We start from the raw sequence: 18,428 nt of genomic DNA, 5'->3' as shown, positions 1-18,428 counted from the left end.
TAAATAAATACCCGGGCCAGGCAATGCCGGATTATCGGCTAGTAATGAATAAAGAATAATCATCATGTACTTTCACGTTTGTTTCTAGGAAAGCATTCAGCCCAATGGGCTTTGGATGACGTGCTCGTAGGAATGAATGACAGCTCTCCAATGGGTTTTCAAGACAAATTCGATGGCTCTGTAAATTTGCAGGCAAATTGGTACCGGGTTCAAGGGGGGCAGGTCGACATCGATTGTCTATCTATGGATACCTCTCTCATCTTCAGTGAAAATATAGGTAAGGCTCAAATCGCGCGAAGAGCATGCTTTTCATCCTTTTCAGTGGTGGGATTCAAAACTTTTTACTATCGGTTCTGTGGGCGTGGCGTCGTGGGTGTGGCATGGCTTGGTGGGCACAGCAGGGGAAGGATACTGCAAAATCTCCATTCCCTCCCCACTCCAGGGGAAGGATACTGCCAAACCCCATTTCCTCCCAATCAGCTGGGACTCGGGAGGCAGCAAATTGATGGGGGCGGGGCCAGCCAGAGATGGTATTTACCGGTTTTCTGAACTACTTAAAATTTCCGCTACCAGTTCTTCAGAACCAGTCAGAACCTGCTGAATCCCACCCCTGATCCTTTTCATTTCTTTTGTTTTGAAAATCCCAGCATTTTCAAGTTTTGAAACATTGGATACAGTCATACATTCATGTCGGTTATGTTAATCCCTCTGCTGTAGGCCAGAGGTCCCCAACCTGTGATCCCCGGGGGTGTCACGGCAGTAATTGCCACTGGGCTATGTGAAGGGCCGGCTGGTGTGCACACTTTTGCTTGTAGCCCCACTCACATGAGCATTTTGTCTCCCATGCTTTCAGCTCCCCTCGCTTGAGTGTTGTTGGGAATGTTGCAGGCACTTCTCTTCATGTGTGCACATGCGCTTTCCCCTCTCACAAAATCATCCCCTGTTTCCTCCATCCTCCCTGTTCCGGGCCTCAAACCCGGAAGGATTGGGGAACTTTGCCATAGGTAATGTTATACAAAGTTCACCAAAGGAATAAGTCATAGTAAATAAACAGAGTTGTTCAAAAAGTGAGGTCAGAATCAGTGGTGGGATTCAAATTTTTTTTACTACCAGTTCTGTGGGTGTGGCCCATTTTTTGCCCCCCAAAAAGGGCATAGACTTTAGGAGGCTTGTAGAGTGCTCCTGGGGGCTGGGGAGGGGAGCAAAAATGAGCAAAAAGCGGCCCGTTTTTGCCCTCCCCAGCCCTCAGGAGTACTTTGCAGGCCTCCCAAACCTTCTGCACATCCATTTTTGCAAAGGGGGCGGGGTTTCAGGAGGCCAAAAATGCTGTATTCAGTCTATAAGACACAGCCAGATTTTCAGTCTCTCTTGGGGGAGAAAAAAGCGCATCATGTACTCCGAAAAATACGGTACCTCACCTCCAAAACGGGCCATGTGGAGACTCCACAGGGGGGGGTGGCCAGCCAGGGGTGAGATTTGGAGGTTCTCCGAACCGGTCATAACATTAGCTACAGGTTCTCCCAAATCCAGACGAACCGGTAGCAGCCAATCCCTGCCCTTAGTTCTTCTTTTCATTAGACTAGCCATGCCCAATTCCTGCAATCCTTCTTTATATGTTTTGGTATCCGGGCCTTTAACCATCTTAGCTGCTATTCTTTTCTGGCACGCTTTTATTTTTTAAGGAAAGCCTCGTTATGCGGAGACCTGGGATTTCCACGTGGCGGATTCCACCTTCATGCAGTTTGAGCTGAACATGGGCTGCAGCAAGCCCTTCAGCGATTCCCACGGCGTCCATTTCCAGTATTCCCTGAACAACGGAAAAGACTGGCATCTGGTGACGGACGAGTGTGTGCCGCCCAGGATAGGTTGCCAACATTACACCGAGAGCTCGGTTTACAGTTCAGAAAGATTCCAGAATTGGAAACGGATCACGCTGTCTCTTCCTGCCGCAGCCATGTAAGAAATAGCCCCTCATGTAGTACCGATAAAGGAGAATATTCGTAGCTGAGGGTTGAAACGAGGGGGGTCCTTGGTGCTCACTGAGCTTGGATGTTTTCTTGCAGACGTTTCATTACCACACTCGGTAACATCATCAGTGCTACATAGTAGGTTAATAGTAGATAGTAGAGATTAATAGGTGATGGATAGACGATACATGGGTAGGCAGGTAGATCTAAGATAGATAGATAGATAGATAGATGATAGATAGATAGATAGATAGATAGATAGATAGATAGATAGATAGATAAATAGATAGATAGATGATAGATAGATAGATAGACAGACGATAGACGATAGATAGATAGATAGATAGATAGATAGATAGATAGATAGATAGATAGATAGATGATAGATAGATAGATAGATAGATAGAGACGATAGATAGATAGATAGATAGATAGATAGATAGATAGATAGATAGATAGATAGATAGATAGACAGACGATAGATAGATAGATAGATAGATAGATAGATAGATAGATAGATAGATAGATAGATAGATGATAGATAGATAGACAGACGATAGATAGATAGATAGATAGATAGATAGATAGATAGATAGATAGATAGACAGACAGACAGACGATAGATAGATAGGTAGATAGATAGAGAGATAGATAGACAGAAAGACGATAGATAGATAGATAGATAGATAGATAGATAGATAGATAGATAGATAGATAGACAGATAGATGATAGATGATAGATAGATAGATAGAGACGATAGATAGATAGATAGATAGATAGATAGATAGATAGATAGATAGATAGATAGATAGACAGACGATAGATAGATAGATAGATAGATAGATAGATAGATAGATAGATAGATAGATAGATAGACAGACGATAGATAGATAGATAGATAGATAGATAGATAGATAGATAGATAGATAGACAGACAGACAGACGATAGATAGATAGGTAGATAGATAGAGAGATAGATAGACAGAAAGACGATAGATAGATAGATAGATGATAGATAGATAGATAGATAGATAGATAGATAGATAGACAGATAGATGATAGATAGATAGATAGATAGATAGATAGATAGATAGATAGATAGATAGATAGATGATAGATAGATAGATGAAAGAAGGAAGGAGGGAAGGAAGGAAGGAAGGAAGGAAGGAAGGAAGGAAGGGAAAGTAGGTAGGTAGGTAGATGAGATAGATAGACAGATAGATAGATAGATAGATAGATAGATAGATAGATAGATAGATAGATAGATAGATAGATAGACAGATAGATGATAGATAGATAGATAGATAGATAGATAGATAGATAGATAGATAGATAGATAGATAGACAGACAGACAGACTATAAAGGAGAATATTTGTAGCTGAGGGTTGAAATGAGGGGGGTCTTGGTGCTCACTGAGCTTGATATTTTCTTGCAGATGTTTCATTACCATACTAGGTAACATCATCAGTACTAGATAGTAGGTAGGTAGTATAGATAGATGATAGATAGATGATACATGGATAGGGAGGTGGTTGGATGGATGAATAGATAGATATAGAGGCAATAAAGGAGAATATTTGTAGATCAGGGTTGACATAAAGTGTGCCTGGTGCTTTCTGAGCGCTTGTTTTCTTGCAGACTTTTCATTGCCATACTAGGTAACATCATCAATGCTAGATAGTAGGTAGATAGTAGAAATTGATAGGTGATAGATAGTGGATACACGGGTGGGTAGATAGGTAGGTAGATAGATAGGTTGGTGCAAGAGGCCTTCCAGACCCAAAACGGAATGTGGGGGGGCGTCGTACACGAACCCCCAAAATTCAATGTGAGCACACACCCCCGCACATGCGCCCTGACCCAACACACCCCACACATGCACAGCAGAGACCACCTGTCCGGTGGGGGGAGTGAACACATGCATGGTGGAGCTGAGCTGGGGCAACGGCGGGCATGCCAGAAAAGAGGACTCTACGTGCCTCCTGTGCCCTACCTGCCATAGGTTGGCCATCACTGCTCTATCACCTCACAATCTGATTTTTCTTCCTAATATCTGTTCTTTCCAGGTCCCCCAGAACCCGCTTCCGATGGATCCAACACGATTATACCCCTGGTGGGGATACCTGGACTATTGATAATGTCATCCTGGCTACCGGATGTCCCTGGATGTGTTCCGGTCATGGAATCTGTGACTCTGGGCATTGTGTGTAAGAAAACAAATATTATTAACATTTTTTTAAAGAGGAGAAGGCAATATATCGAGGGCTCGTGTTAAAATACAGCTGCTGAGAATTCTGGTTTTGTTTTAATTACCAGTTCATGGCAGGACCCATCTCTTGTGACCTAGGCCTCCCAAAGTCATGAAGCCAATTCCTTGTCCCGATAAAACCCTTTTTATTTAGTTAATAAATAAAATCTCCAGCAAAATCCCAACAGTCTTTCATGAGATTTCACAACTACAGGCCTTTATCAGGCTTGGAGAGCTACCAGGCCGATATCTTCCAAACTCCACGCTGTAGCAGACAATACTTGGCAAGAAGTCAGGAACAGATCTTCACCCTGATGAATTGAACTAATTGTCTCCTGCAAACTCCACTCCCCTTTCGCTTCTCTTTATTCCCTACGGGAGGAGTCATTCACCGTCCACCTGTACCTTTACTCCCGAGTCAACCCTTGTTCCTTAGTTGTTCCCTTCGTCTGGCCACTCTGCACATGTGCACACTGGGAACAGGCTCCAGCTGTTCGTCTGCCTCACTGATGTCTGACTCTGAAGGCAGTTGATAACTGTCAGATGGCTCTGGCCCCCTCTCTGCCTCCGACGCAGAGCCCTCATCAGAGCTTTCCCCAGACTCCAGGACTGGCCCAGGTTCCTCCCCAACCTCCTCACTGTCCGAATCTGCTGCCAACTCCGCTGGCTGCTGGCAGGCCATAACACCAACCTTATTGTTCTAAGTTTTATGTACTACAAAAGGCAAGGAGGAATCTGAGTTTGGACACAAGAGGCAACTTAAGCTTAGCACTTCCTCCAAATCTATCTAGGCTCCTTTCACCACCCATAATGCTCGCCCACCCGTCTCTCTTCAGGTGTGACAGAGGTTTTGGAGGGCCTTATTGTGTGCCTACAGTTCCCCTCCCAACTGTGCTAAAGGATGACTTCAATGGCAACCTCCATCCAGACCTTTGGCCGGAAGTCTACGGAGCCGAGAGAGGAAACCTGAACGGGGACACCATCAAATCTGGAACCAGCCTCATCTTCAAAGGGGTTAGGAGTTGTTGACCTTCAAATGTGACTTCATTCTAAATTGCCTTTCTCCCCTTTGGGTGGTTTTTTGTTTTTACAAAAGCCAATCGCAATTTTTTTCCCCTGTTTGTGTTCTTCATACCCAGCCTCCTTCCATGTCCCTTTATTCAACTGTCCTGTGAGTTTCCTTTGAGGGAAGGTGAGACATTTGCAAGCAACCCCAGATGTGCTTAACTGAGATGATTACCGCATTTTCCGGAGTATAAGGCGCACCAGAGTATAAGACGCACCAAGATTTAGAAGAGGCAAATTTTTAAAAAAGGGTTTGCACTCTGCAGATCTCCCCAAAAACGGCCCATTTTTCGTCAAAAAAAAGGACATGCATAGCCTTTAGGGGGCTTGTAGAGTGCTCCTGGGGACTGGGGGGGGGACGAATGCTAAGGCCTCGACTTACGACCTGGCAGCCGGAAAAAATGGCCCATGTTTTGGCCTCTCTAGGAGTCATGTTTTGTATCCTTTGGAACCAACATGTTTTCTGCCTAGAATCCATATTGAGTTGTCAGCTATTATCTTATTTTTTTTCCTTCCCTCAACATTTCTTCAAATTGCTTAGCCATCTCTCCCTCTCCCTCCCTCCCGCTCTCTCTCTGTCTCTCCCTGTCTCTCCCTCCCTTTCTCCCTGTCTCTCACCCTCCCTCTCTCCCTGTCTCTTCCTCCCTCCTTCCCTTCCTCTCACTCTCTCTCTTCCCCTCTCTCCCTCTCTCCCCCTTTCTCTCCCTCTCCCTTTCTCTCCCTACCTCCCCCTCCCATTCTCTCCCCTCTCTCCCCCTCTCTCCCTCCCTCCTTCCCTCCCTCCCTCTCTCTCCCCCTCTCTCTCCGTTCCTCTCTCTCTCCCCCTCCCTCTTTCTCTCTTCTTCTCTCCCCTCCCTCCTTCCCCCCTCTCCCTTCTCCCCTCCCTCCCTCTCTCCCTCCCTCCCTCCTCCCTCTCCCTCCTTTTTTGCGAAAATATCAACTAAAAGAAGAAGTGTATAGGCCTGCAAGGAGACAGAGAATATATCAGACCCCCTCCCTTAGCTGCTGCCTAATGCCAACCCCCACCACCACCACCACCGAATAATGGGGAATTATTAAGCTGGCCACTTCACTGTTCACCCTAGTTCCAAATCATTATATAGCATTACTTCAGTAGTTTTGAAGAAGGGTTTTTAAAAGAATGTACTGGACTTTCTTGGCAAGAAAGATGACCGAGATATTTTTTAACTCCATGAAAAGTAGTAATAATACTACCCATTTTCTCTACACAGGAAGGGTTGAGGATGCTCGTTTCAAGGGATTTAGACTGCACAAATACAATGTACATTCAGTTTTCGTTCAGGTTTTTAGCTAAAGGTAAGTATTTTAAAAGAAACACTTTCGAAGTTCCGTTTACCACTGCATAAGAAATCGTTCTCCTTTAGCCAGTTTTGACGGCTGCTCCAGAGGTGAGTTGCTCCCGGTTCAGCCGAACCGGGCCGAACCGGTAGTGACGGCAGCGGGAAGGCTGCACCCAGCCATGCGCTGAAGCATTGCGTGCGAGCATGAGCGAGCGGGTAGTCAATCCACCACTGGGTTTTTCCCTGCTGTTTTCCTACCAGGATTTTTCAGAAATGATTTGCTAGCTGGTTTTGTGCCTTAGGCGAGATTAGAACCCACCGTTTTTTGGTTCTTATCCTGATGCCTTAATAACTATGCCAAACAAGGATAAATTAATATAATCCTTGCTGAGTCCAAAAGTGAAGCTAATTCATTGTGACTCAGAACCAAGACACAGCGACGGTGACCTAATAAAGCTAAAAAGATGTTACTTGTATTGTAATATCTCCAAACTGTAGTATGTTCCCCAGAATCTGCGGGGATTAATACTAAATTTTATACTTATTTATACTAACATCTCAATGGTGGGTTCCGGATCATGCGTCTTAGCGCCTCCGCGAGCCTCTGCAACACTCCAGCTGCTCAGTGGAGCGGAGCGCAGGCGCTGTATGTGACGTGCGCGGAAGTGCTGAAGACTTAAAAGACCAGTAAGGAGCTCGGGCGGGTGGGGAGCCCTCCGGAGCACGGTACCAGAACAGTATCCAGTGCTCCAGGCAGGCTCCGGTACCCCCGTACCGGGGCGTACCATCAGCAACCCACCACTGTAACATCTATATATAAAAGCCAAATACTATTCACTCATCACAAAATCTCCAGAACCGTAAAGTCTACAAAGGTGAAATTTGGCACGTATGTTCCTCTTGGCTTCTAGGTGCTTGCTAAGAAAGGATTTTTCGAAATGACCATCAGATCATTAGTACTTCTTATACAGTAATTAACAGGCTCTGATGCTAAGGAGTTCTACTCCCCCTCCCCACCTGAAAAGAACTCTGTTCCAACTGCCAGTTGCCTTATATTAACATGCTCTGATGCTAATGAGTTGTACCATCCTCAAAAAATAAGCCAAAAACATCAGAGTTTGTTGCATTTTAAAACCCTGTGTTGCATTATTGACCACTATATAAATGCTATTTTAAAAACTCAATCGACTTGATTTCACAGTTCGACCCCAAGGTAAACTTTCGTAATTGATTCATCTTGTCATGGTTGTCATTACAGCACCTTCTCTTATGTCCCAGGTACCCCAGAGAGATCTCATTCAATTCTGCTCCAGTATTCCGTCAATGGAGGAATCACGTGGCATCTGATAGACGAGTTTTACTTCACCCAAACAACTGATGTCCTTTTCATTAACATCCCACTGCCATATTCAGCGCGAAACAGTGCTACCCGTTTCAGGATCTGGCAACCCTACAACAACGGTATAGAATGCAGGATCTCAATTTTGATGGCTTTGAATACAGCAGGGGTGTCAAACTCAAGGCCCGCAGCCCGGATCCGGCCCACGGGGTGTTTAAATCTGGCCCGCAGGGAAATAGCAAAGGACCGGCCTGCGACGTGCCCTTTTGGCCAGCAAAGTGCTGCAAGAGGCCGCCCAGGCTGAAAACGGGGCATGTACCCCCCCCTATGCCCCATTTTGGCCATCAGGGTGCTTCAGGAGGCATCCACCCACCCCCAGCCGCTGATCTGGCCCTCGAAGAAATCCAGTTTGACACCCCTGAGATAGAGGCAGTCTTGCGAGCGGTTCCTTAGCAACCAAAGTTACAACCGAATTGAAAAAGGGGATTTATGACCCAGCTTCAAATGACTTCTCTTTGGCTGCTCAGCAACAGGGGCCCATTTACAGCCATTTGCAGAGCCGCGGGATCACATGACCACATTTTATGACCACACTCTTGTTGCAAACTGGTACTTATTTCTAGTTTTTGGCAAAAACCATTGGCTCACCTAACAATTACGGTGTTCACTTAATGACTGCAGATTCATTTAACAATCGTGGCTATTCCCTTAACCACTGCTGCATAAAAAGGTTGTAAAATCGACCGTCATGGCATATGACGGTAATGGGCAGGCTTCATCACTGTCACATGTTGAGGATTACCTACACATTATGATTCAATTTGAGCAGCAAGCAAAATCCAGGGCACCTTCTTAATGGCGAACTCAATGTGCTTGAGCTAATGTTCCTAACAGCATTATTTAAATTTAAATTAAAAGCATTAATTAAAGTTATCTCTTTAGGTCAGGCTACCATGATTAAGTTTATGATTTGGAATTTGCACATGAAAGTATTACTAATCATAATCTCTTCTTAAAGTATTTTAAGAACCACTGAGTACTCTTAGTGGCAACTGATTAACTATCCCATTGCATACAATTATTTCCTAGTGGTCTCTAACGATTAGAGCAGTCGTTATCAGGATTTCATTTATTTTTTTATACTTTTCCTAGGTAAGAAGGAGGAGATTTGGATTATAGATGACTTCATTATTGATGGAAATAACCTCAAAAATCCTGTGATCCTTTCGGATACCTTTGACTTGGGCCCAAAGGAAGACAATTGGTTTTTCTATCCTGGTGGCAACATTGGACTTTATTGTCCATATTCATCCAAAGGAGCACCGTATGTATTGAAATAAAAAGATTATACATAGTGAGATATGTAGGAATGGAATGGAATTGGAATTGGAATTGGAATTGGAATTGGAATTGGAATGGAATAGAATAGAATAGAATAGAATAGAATAGAATAGAATAGAATAGAATAGAATAGTATAGAATAGAATAGAATAGAATAGAATAGAATAAGGAAAAATAAGAATAGGAATGGAATAGAATAGAATAGAATAGAATAGAATAGAATAGAATAGAATAGAATAGAATAGAATAGAATAGAATAGAATAGAATAGAATAGAATAGAATAGAATAAGAATGGAATGGAAAAGAACAGAATAGAATAAGGAAAACTAGAAATAGAAATGGAATGGGATAGGATAGGATTGGATAGAATGAATGGAATTAAATGGAATGGAGCAGAACAGAACACTATAAAAATATGGGATGGGATGGGATGGGATGAGATGGGATGAGATGGAATGGAGTAAAATAGAATAGAATAGAATAGAATAGAATAGAATAGAATAGAATAGAATAGAATAGAATAGAATAGAATAGAATAGAATAGAATAGAATAGAATAGAATAGAATAGGTTTTATTTGCCCCAATATGATTATGGGGGCGCAAAAGCTTTCAATGTACATGCAAAGCAATGGAGTTATAATAATCATAATAAGGATACCAATAAGAGAAGGTAGTAGAAAAGATGAGAATCATAATAACAATACAGCCATACTACATGGGTAAATACTGTATGCTTAGACATAAGAGTGATGGCATGACGGGAAAAATGTCCCTGTGTCCAGTTGTTTTGACCTGCATTGCCCTGTAGCAGCGTCCCGAGGGGAGAAGTAGAAACAGTTTCTGTCCAGGATGTGAGTAGTCTATAGGTATTTTCTTAGCCCTTTTTCTGACCCTTGCAAGTATTCTGGTCCTCAATGGAAGGCAGGCTGATTGCAATTGTTTTTTCTGCAGTCCTAACTGTCCGTAGAAGTCTGTCCCTGTCCTGATGTTGCTGTATCAAACCTGAGAGTTGTCAAAGTTTCAGAAAAAGAAGTGTTGAATAAAGTTAATAATCTCACATTGTGAAATGCATTACTTTTGCTCCCGCAACAGAGAAGAAGATTCTGCTATGGTATTTGTTTCAAATGAAGTCGGAGAGCATTCGATTACAACGAGGGATTTGAACGTAAACGAAAATACCATTATCCAGTTTGAGGTACTTAGCTCTGCTTTCTTTTCTTCTTGCTGTCAAAATGTTTTAAATCTTTGATTTTCTCTGGGCATGTTACGTTTTTTGAATGATATCGAAGGATCATGTTTGTACGATTTATGAGTATCTAGGAACTGCCTAATCCATAAAGATTGGCAAACCATTTAGTTATTGCAATGTAAACATGTGCAGTTATTATCTTTCAATTTTTTACGGTGTGAAATCATACCGTGTTTCCCCAAAATTAAGACAGAGTCTTATTTTCTTTTGACCCCCCCCAAAAAAATAAGCCCTTGATCTTATTTTCAGGGAGGTCTTATTATTTTTGAGGTGCAGGACACGACGAGCATGGTAACCTCATGGCTCCTGCTGTGTTGCAATAGTTTCAGGGAGGGCTTATTTTCGGGTGAGGGCTTATTTTAGCGCATGCGCTCATTATCTTAGCTTATTATCTGGGGAGTGGTTTTTTTTTCAGGGAAATTGTATAATTTTCAGCACGGGCTTCAAAATTGAAGATACACTAAGATTGACAGGAGATTATGAGCTGGGATGGCACAGTGGTTAGAGTGCAGTACTGCAGGTTATTTCTGACTGCCGGCTGCCTGCAATTTGGCAGTTTGAATCCCACCAGGCTCAAGGTTGACTGAGCCTTCCATCCTTCTGAGGTTGTTAAAATGAGGACCCAGATTCTTGGGGGCAATAGCCTGACTCTGTAAACCGCTTAGAGAGGGCTGGAAAGCACAGTGAAGCAGTATTGCTGTTGTTATTACAAGGAGGAATCCTTCGCACTCCAGGGGAAGGATGCTGTAAAATCCCTATTCTCTCCACGCTCCTTGTTTAATTCTCCGTCTCAAGGTATGTAAAACATTTGCTGCCAAAAAAGCCAACACAGTTCTAGGCTACATAAACAGAGGGATAGAATCAAGATCACGTGAAGTGTTAATACCACTTTATAAGGCCTTGGTAAGGCCACACTTGGAATACGGCATCCAGTTTTGGTCGCCATGATATAGAAAAGATGTAGAGACTCTAGAAAGAGTGCAGAGAAGAGCAACAAAGATGATTAGGGGACTGTACCGCCCTGGAGTGGGGACGGAATGGAGATTTTACCGTATCCTTCCCTGGAGTGGGGAGAGAATGGTGATTTTGTAGTATCCTTCCCTTGGAGTGGGGAGAGAATGGGGATTTTACCATATCCTACCCCTGGAGTGGGGAGGGAATGGAGATTTTGTAGTATCCTTCCCCTGGAGTGGGGAGGGAATAGGGGTTTTACAGCATCCTTCCCCTGGAGTGGGGAGAGAATGGGGATTTTGCAGTATCCTTCCCCTGGAGTGGGGAGAGAATGGAGATTTTGTAGTATCCTTCCCCCGGAGTGGGGAGGGAATGGAGATTTTACCGTATCCTTCCCCTGGAGTGGGGAGGGAATGGAGATTTTACAGTATCCTTCCCCTGGAGTGGGGAGGGAATGGAGATTTTACCGTATCCTTCCCCTGGAGTGGGGAGGGAATGGAGATTTTACAGTATCCTTCCCCTGGAGTGGGGAGGGAATGGAGATTTTACAGTATCCTTCCCCTGGAGTGGGGAGGGAATGGAGATTTTACCGTATCCTTCCCCTGGAGTGGGGAGGGAATGGAGATTTTACAGTATCCTTCCCCTGGAGTGGGGAGGTAATGGAGATTTTACCATATCCTTCCCCTGGAGAGGGGAGAGAATGGTGATTTTGCAGTATCCTTCCCCTGGAATGGGGAGGGAATGGAGATTTTACCGTATCCTTCCCCTGGAGTGGGGAGAGAATGGGGATTTTACCGTATCCTTCCCCTGGAGTGGGTAAGGAATGGAGATTTTGCAGTATCCTTCCCCTGGAGTGGAGTGGGAATGGAGATTTTGCAGTATCCTTCCACTGCCATGCCCACCAAGCCACGCCCATAGAACAGGTAGTAAAAAAAAATTGCATTTCAGCACTGCTGACAAGGCAATGTTATTGCATAAAACCTAGTTCCTCTTAGCATACGCCAAATGTGTTTGACTAGTGCACTGATGCTGTTACCTAGTTTGTCAATAAATAAATAAATGAAAGGATTGTAGCCATGTCTCCCTTCGAAGTCCTCCCCAAATCACACTTGAATTCTTACCGAAAGATTCAGGATGTAATTGTTTTAATTGTGTGCTATGCAGAGGGTATCCTTGAGTTCAACATGAAGGATTTGTTGGATTTCAGATTAATATTGGCTGCACCACTGATAGCTCCTCTTCTGACCCGGTGAAACTTGAATTCTCCCGAGACTTGGGCGCAACGTGGCACCTGCTCCTTCCTTTATGCTATAGTAGCAGCAGCTATCTCAGTTCTCTCTGCTCGGTTGAGCATCATCCAAGTAGCACCTACTACGCTGGAACAACCCAGGGCTGGAGAAGAGAAGTCATCCATTTTGGAAAGCTACATCTTTGCGGGTAAGAAATTGTTTGAAATCTCATCTAGCTTTTATCTCTCTATCTCTTATTTTTCTGCATTCCGTAAGCAAAGTTAACGGATTATACTTGCAGCAGCCTTCCGACCGACAAACCCAACCAAAGCAAGCACGGTGGAAACGATCCAATCGCTGAATGCAAAACTTTATTGAGTACATCATTCCGGCACTGATGAAAGCAAAACCAGATCTGATTAAATCCCGTGCAAACCCAAGTATACAGTTCTTCCTCCCCCTATTAGTTCAGGTCACATTGTCCAATGGAGTGTCATTGTATTGTTATGAGAAAAAGTTCTTGGTTGTGGCAACCACCTGCCAAAGTGTCCTTGGCTCTCACAGCTCATCGATGTCTGGAGCCCATATTCCATCTTCCCCTTCCTCTCCCACCCCCTACTTCATTGGCAAGCTGAGAAGCAATAATGGTTGCAACAGCATAAGTTGGCAAACTTGACTAGGCAGTGAGTTCAGAAGAACATAGGTAGTTCAGGAAAGTATGCATATACAACTCTTTTCTCATTATAGTCCTTCACTTATGACCATGATTGAGCCCACATTTTCTGTTGCTAAGTGGCACATGTCTTGAGTGAGTTGTGCCTCGTTTTATGACCTTTCCGGCTACCTTTGCTAAGTGAATCACTGCAGCTGTTAAGTCAGCAACATGGTTGTTAAGTGAATCCGTCTTCCATCATTGACTTTGGTCACAAAACAGGATCACATGACCTTGGGATGCTGCATCCGTCATAAATACTAATCGGTTGCCAAGCATCTGAATTTGGATCACACGAACCTGGGGGATGCTGCAATGGTTGTCAGCGTGGTCCTAAGTCACCTTTTTCACTGATGTTGTCACTTCGGTCACTAAACGAACCGTTGTAAATTGAGGACTACCCGTATTGCTTGGTATATCTATGGAGATTCTCAATCATCCACGGCATGGTTTAGACTCCTCAGGGGCCTGGACTAGAAGACCTCCAAGCAGTGGTGGGTTCCGGATCCCGTTCCAACCAGTACAGTTGGAACGGGCCCGTCGGCGTCCAAATGGACACACGCAGTGCGCGCATGCGTCTTAGCACCTCCGCGAGCCTCTGCAATGCTCCAGTTGCTCAGCGGAGCATTGCGCAGACGCTGTACGCACTGTGCGGGAAGCACCGAAGACTTGAAAGACCGGTAAGGAGCTCGAGCGGGCAGGTGGGCCCTCCGGAGCATTGTACCGGAACGGTATCTGGTGCTCCGGGCAGGTTCCGTTACGCCCGTACCGGGGCGTACCGCCTGCAACCCACCACTGCCTCCACGTTATTTATAGATCTAAATAACTTCGAACTACCTTAAATGACTTGGAATAACTTTATCGTCACTTCGAATGTACACTAATCGGCATACAATAAAATGAAAATTACAATAATATTTCCCTTCCAACCCTATTATCGTATGTTCTATTACTAACTTCTGGAATGTTGCTGGAAGATAAGTTATTACAGAGAGGGACTGGGCAGGAAAACGAGGAATGAGAGTTTTGAGCCATTCTATTTTTATAGCTGAGCTGGTGTTAGCTTAACATTGTTTTTTTGTACGCACGCAATTTTGCATTGCTGCAAGTTGTCGTGGAAAGCATGGTTCTATTTGTTTCTACTGTTGAACATTCCGGTCTCGTGTGTGTGTGTGTGTGTGTGTGTGTGTGTGTGTGTGTGTAAGGGAGTTAGGGCAGCAAGAAAATAAACTGTCCTACATTGAAAGTCGGGCAAAGAGAAATCAAAACAAGAGTCAACTAAGATGCCGTATGTGCTTGTGTGACTTTGGCAGGCAACGTTGGTAGGCCCTTGGCTCTCCTCCTTGATTGACAGGCTGGAAAATTAGAGAAAATTTGCGAATGTGACTTGGAACAGCAGGGATGCTAAACATTCTGGGATTAAAGACGATAAAAAATGCATGTTCGCATTTAAAAATTAAATATTTTGTTTAATTATTAAACCACGGGGGAGAGGAGGGTTCTTTAGTTTTGCTCCAGTTTTTTAAAGGGATGGTAAAGACCTGCTGTATTTTTTTAGTATTTTGTCACTCGGCAGAAATTCTTCCTCTCACAGTTGATACATGCGCACTGATCATTGGTGGAGAGATTTTCTGTCCTCCAGGACATGGTTGTCCCAAAGGTGCTTTTTTTCAAGAGGCAACTGGACTTCCTTTGTTTTTCTTTAAAGACGTTTCACTTCTCATCCAAGAAGCTTCTACAGCTCTGACGGGATGTTGGGGAATGGAAAGGATTTATATTCCTTGCAGACAGCTGGTCATTTACATCCTTTTAGAGCGTCGCAGTGGCTAAGATGCTGAGCTTGTCAATCAGAAAGGTCAGCGGTTCAGCAGTTCGAATCCCTAGCACCGTGTAACAGAGTGAGCTCCCGTTACTTGTCCCAGCTTCTGCCAACCTAGCAGTTCAAAAGCGCAAAAAAATGCAAGTAGAAAAATAGGAACCACCTTTGGTGGGAAGGTAACAGTGTTCCGTGCGCCTTCGGCATTTAATCATGCCGGCCACATGACCACGGAGATGTCTTCGGATAGCACTGGCTCTTTGGCTTTGAAACGGAGATGAGCACCACCCTCTAGAGCTGGGAACGACTAGCACATATGTGCGAGGAGAACCATTATATGAATGCTAATAACCATGGTAGCCTTAATAATGTCCTTTAAGGGTATATAATATAATCATCTTTCAACTTCTGATCCTTTCCTCTACATATTTATTTTAAAACATTACATAGGAATGTGCATAACAATATTTCCCTCTTTCTAATTCCTCCCTCTATTCTAAATTGTGATAACACATATAAAAAGTTATTGCTTATGGTTCTGATAGCATTGCTGCCATCTATGGAACAATCCTCAAAGCACATCCTATAATACTGTGATGGTGAACCTATGGCATGGATGCCACAGGTAACACACGGAGCCATATTTGCCAGCACAACAGCCCTCAGCTCCGGGGCTCATGTGAGTGCTGGCCAGCTGATTTTTGACCTTCCGGAGGGCCCAGAGAGGCAGTTTTTTGCCCTCCCCAGGCTTTAGGAAAGCCCCCACAGCCTGGGGAGAGTGAAAAACAGGCCCAATGGCTCAACCGGAAGTTCATTCCCGAACTTCCGGTTAGTTGGGCCATTTTTTGCCCTCCCCAGGCTGTGGAGACTTTCCTGAAGCCTGGGGAGGGCAAAAAAACAGAGCAACAGGCAAACCGGTCCATTTTTTGCATGCATGGGGAAGGTGTCATGCGCAGCTGCGCAGATGAGGGGCATGCACATAAGCGCAGGTGGGTGGGCGTGCATGTGCACACGATAGCACGCACGCACACAATTTTGGCACACCTTTACAAAAAGATTAGCCCTCTCTGCTGTAACGCATGATAATAAGAGTGAATGCAACTGTCTGTTTCAGCTTGGTGAGATTCCGATGGTACCAAGGATTTTATCCAGCTGGGTCTCAACCGGTGACCTGGGCCATTGACAACGTGTACATAGGGCCACAGTGTGAGGAGATGTGCAGCGGGCACGGCAGTTGTATCAATGGGAGCAAGTGCATCTGTGACCCTGGATATTCTGGACCCACCTGTAGAATAACCACCAAGAACCCTGATTTTCTCAAGGATGATTTTGAAGGTATTGTACTAAGATCTAATTCAATGTTGGTGAACCTTTTCGCGGGAGGGGGGAGGGGGACACACCAGAAACCGGAAAAGCAGTTGGTCTTTGCACATGCGGGAGCGCTGGAAACTGGAAGAGCAGCTCCCTGGTGCACAGGACCGGCGTGCATGTGCGGGAGTGCCGGAAACCGGAAGACTAGGGGAATGGCGTGCATGTGCGGGAGTGCCGGAAACCAGAAGACTAGGGGAATGGCGTGCATGTGCAGGAGTGCTAGAAACCGGAAGACAAGGTGAATGGCGTGCATGTGCGGGAGTGCCGGAAACCAGAAGACTAGGGGAATGGCGTGCATGTGCAGGAGTGCTAGAAACCGGAAGACGAGGTGAATGGCGTGCATGTGCGGGAGTGCCGGAAACCGGAAGACGAGGTGAATGGCGTGCATGTGCAGGAGTGCTAGAAACCGGAAGACGAGGTGAATGGCGTGTATGTGCGGGAGTGCCGGAAACCGGAAGACTAGGGGAATGGCGTGCATGTGCAGGAGTGCTAGAAACCGGAAGACGAGGTGAATGGCGTGCATGTGCGGGAGTGCCGGAAACCGGAAGACTAGGGGAATGGCGTGCATGTGCAGGAGTGCTAGAAACTGGAAGACGAGGGGAATGGCGTGCATGTGCAGGAGTGCTAGAAACCGGAAGACGAGGTGAATGGCGTGCATGTGCGGGAGTGCCGGAAACCGGAAGACTAGGGGAATGGCGTGCATGTGCGGGAGTGCCGGAAACCGGAAGACGAGGTGAATGGCGTGCATGTGCGGGAGTGCCGGAAACCGGAAGACTAGGGGAATGGCGTGCATGTGCAGGAGTGCTAGAAACCGGAAGACTAGGGGAATGGCGTGCATGTGCAGGAGTGCTAGAAACCGGAAGACGAGGTGAATGGCGTGCATGTGCGGGAGTGCCGGAAACCGGAAGACGAGGTGAATGGCGTGCATGTGCGGGAGTGCCGGAAACCAGAAGACTAGGGGAATGGCGTGCATGTGCGGGAGTGCTTTTGTTCCAGACACTTTCCCCCTGTAAATAAATACCCGGGCAGCGCCAGCTTATCGGATAGTAAATAATAAATAAACATTAATCCATACCAGCTAATCAAAATCAAACTTTGTAGGAAATCGACCAAGCATTTATTCATTTACACAGAGATATCCCATTGCAATTTCCAATTCCTTGCAGAAATGATTCAGGGCCCTTCCTGAAGCAGTGTCAATCTCTGTTTGCATGCAGGTCAACTGGAGTCGGACAGGTTCTTACTGGTGAGTGGCGGAAAACCATCCAGGAAATGCGGGATCCTGTCTGGAGGAAACAACCTTTTCTTTAACGAGGAAGGATTGCGAATGTTGATGACTCAAGATCTGGATTTATCCCAAGCTAGGTAACTCCCGTTCGCAAATAGATCAAGTTGCATTGAACTCCTTTCTCTAGGGCCTGCGTCTCTGGAAGTGGTTGAACCCGGGACTAAATTTCCCAGATCTTCTCTCAATTCCAGATCTAGAACATGCAGGTAATCCTCAATTTACAACCATTCATTTTGTGACCGTTCAAAATTTCAACGGTGCCAGTGATGGGTTCCAGATCCCATCACAACCAGTATGCTGCGACAGGGCCGGGTGTCCTCGTCGCGCACGCCACCGCCCTGCAACGGCCAGCTGCTTGGCGGAGGTCACGTTGTGCGCGCAGGCGCAATTGGCCCGTTTGCATCAAAAGGTGGTAAGGAACGTGGGCGGTTGGGCAGGTGGGACAAACGAACCACTGTTTTGGTATGGTGGCCACTGATCCCAGCTACCACCGCTACGCCCGTACCAGGCCTTACCGCCCGGAACCCACCACTACACGGTACTAAAA

At 45.2% G+C, this 18,428-nt stretch overlaps 1 protein-coding gene across 4 annotated transcripts in view; it reads left to right on the top strand.

The window, feature by feature from the left end:
- RELN (reelin) overlaps positions 1 to 18,428 on the top strand; it is a 351,649-nt gene that overhangs the window by 265,539 nt on the left and 67,682 nt on the right. For all 4 annotated transcript variants that reach the window (XM_081957930.1, XM_081957928.1, XM_081957927.1 and 1 more), the window contains 11 exons: positions 89 to 277; positions 1,683 to 1,956; positions 4,036 to 4,176; positions 5,054 to 5,231; positions 6,515 to 6,599; positions 7,862 to 8,044; positions 9,075 to 9,246; positions 10,358 to 10,460; positions 12,673 to 12,902; positions 16,337 to 16,557; positions 17,811 to 17,958. In XM_081957930.1, coding sequence (XP_081814056.1) covers positions 89 to 277; positions 1,683 to 1,956; positions 4,036 to 4,176; positions 5,054 to 5,231; positions 6,515 to 6,599; positions 7,862 to 8,044; positions 9,075 to 9,246; positions 10,358 to 10,460; positions 12,673 to 12,902; positions 16,337 to 16,557; positions 17,811 to 17,958 — 1,924 coding nt within the window. The remainder of the gene's footprint in view (positions 1 to 88; positions 278 to 1,682; positions 1,957 to 4,035; positions 4,177 to 5,053; positions 5,232 to 6,514; positions 6,600 to 7,861; positions 8,045 to 9,074; positions 9,247 to 10,357; positions 10,461 to 12,672; positions 12,903 to 16,336; positions 16,558 to 17,810; positions 17,959 to 18,428) is intronic.

Source organism: Natrix helvetica (genome assembly GCF_964273705.1).
Source record: "Natrix helvetica genome assembly, chromosome: 6".
Taxonomy (NCBI): Eukaryota; Metazoa; Chordata; class Lepidosauria; order Squamata; family Natricidae; genus Natrix; species Natrix helvetica.
Note: the sequence above shows the minus strand (reverse complement) of the source record. Positions and strands in the feature narration are given on the sequence as shown.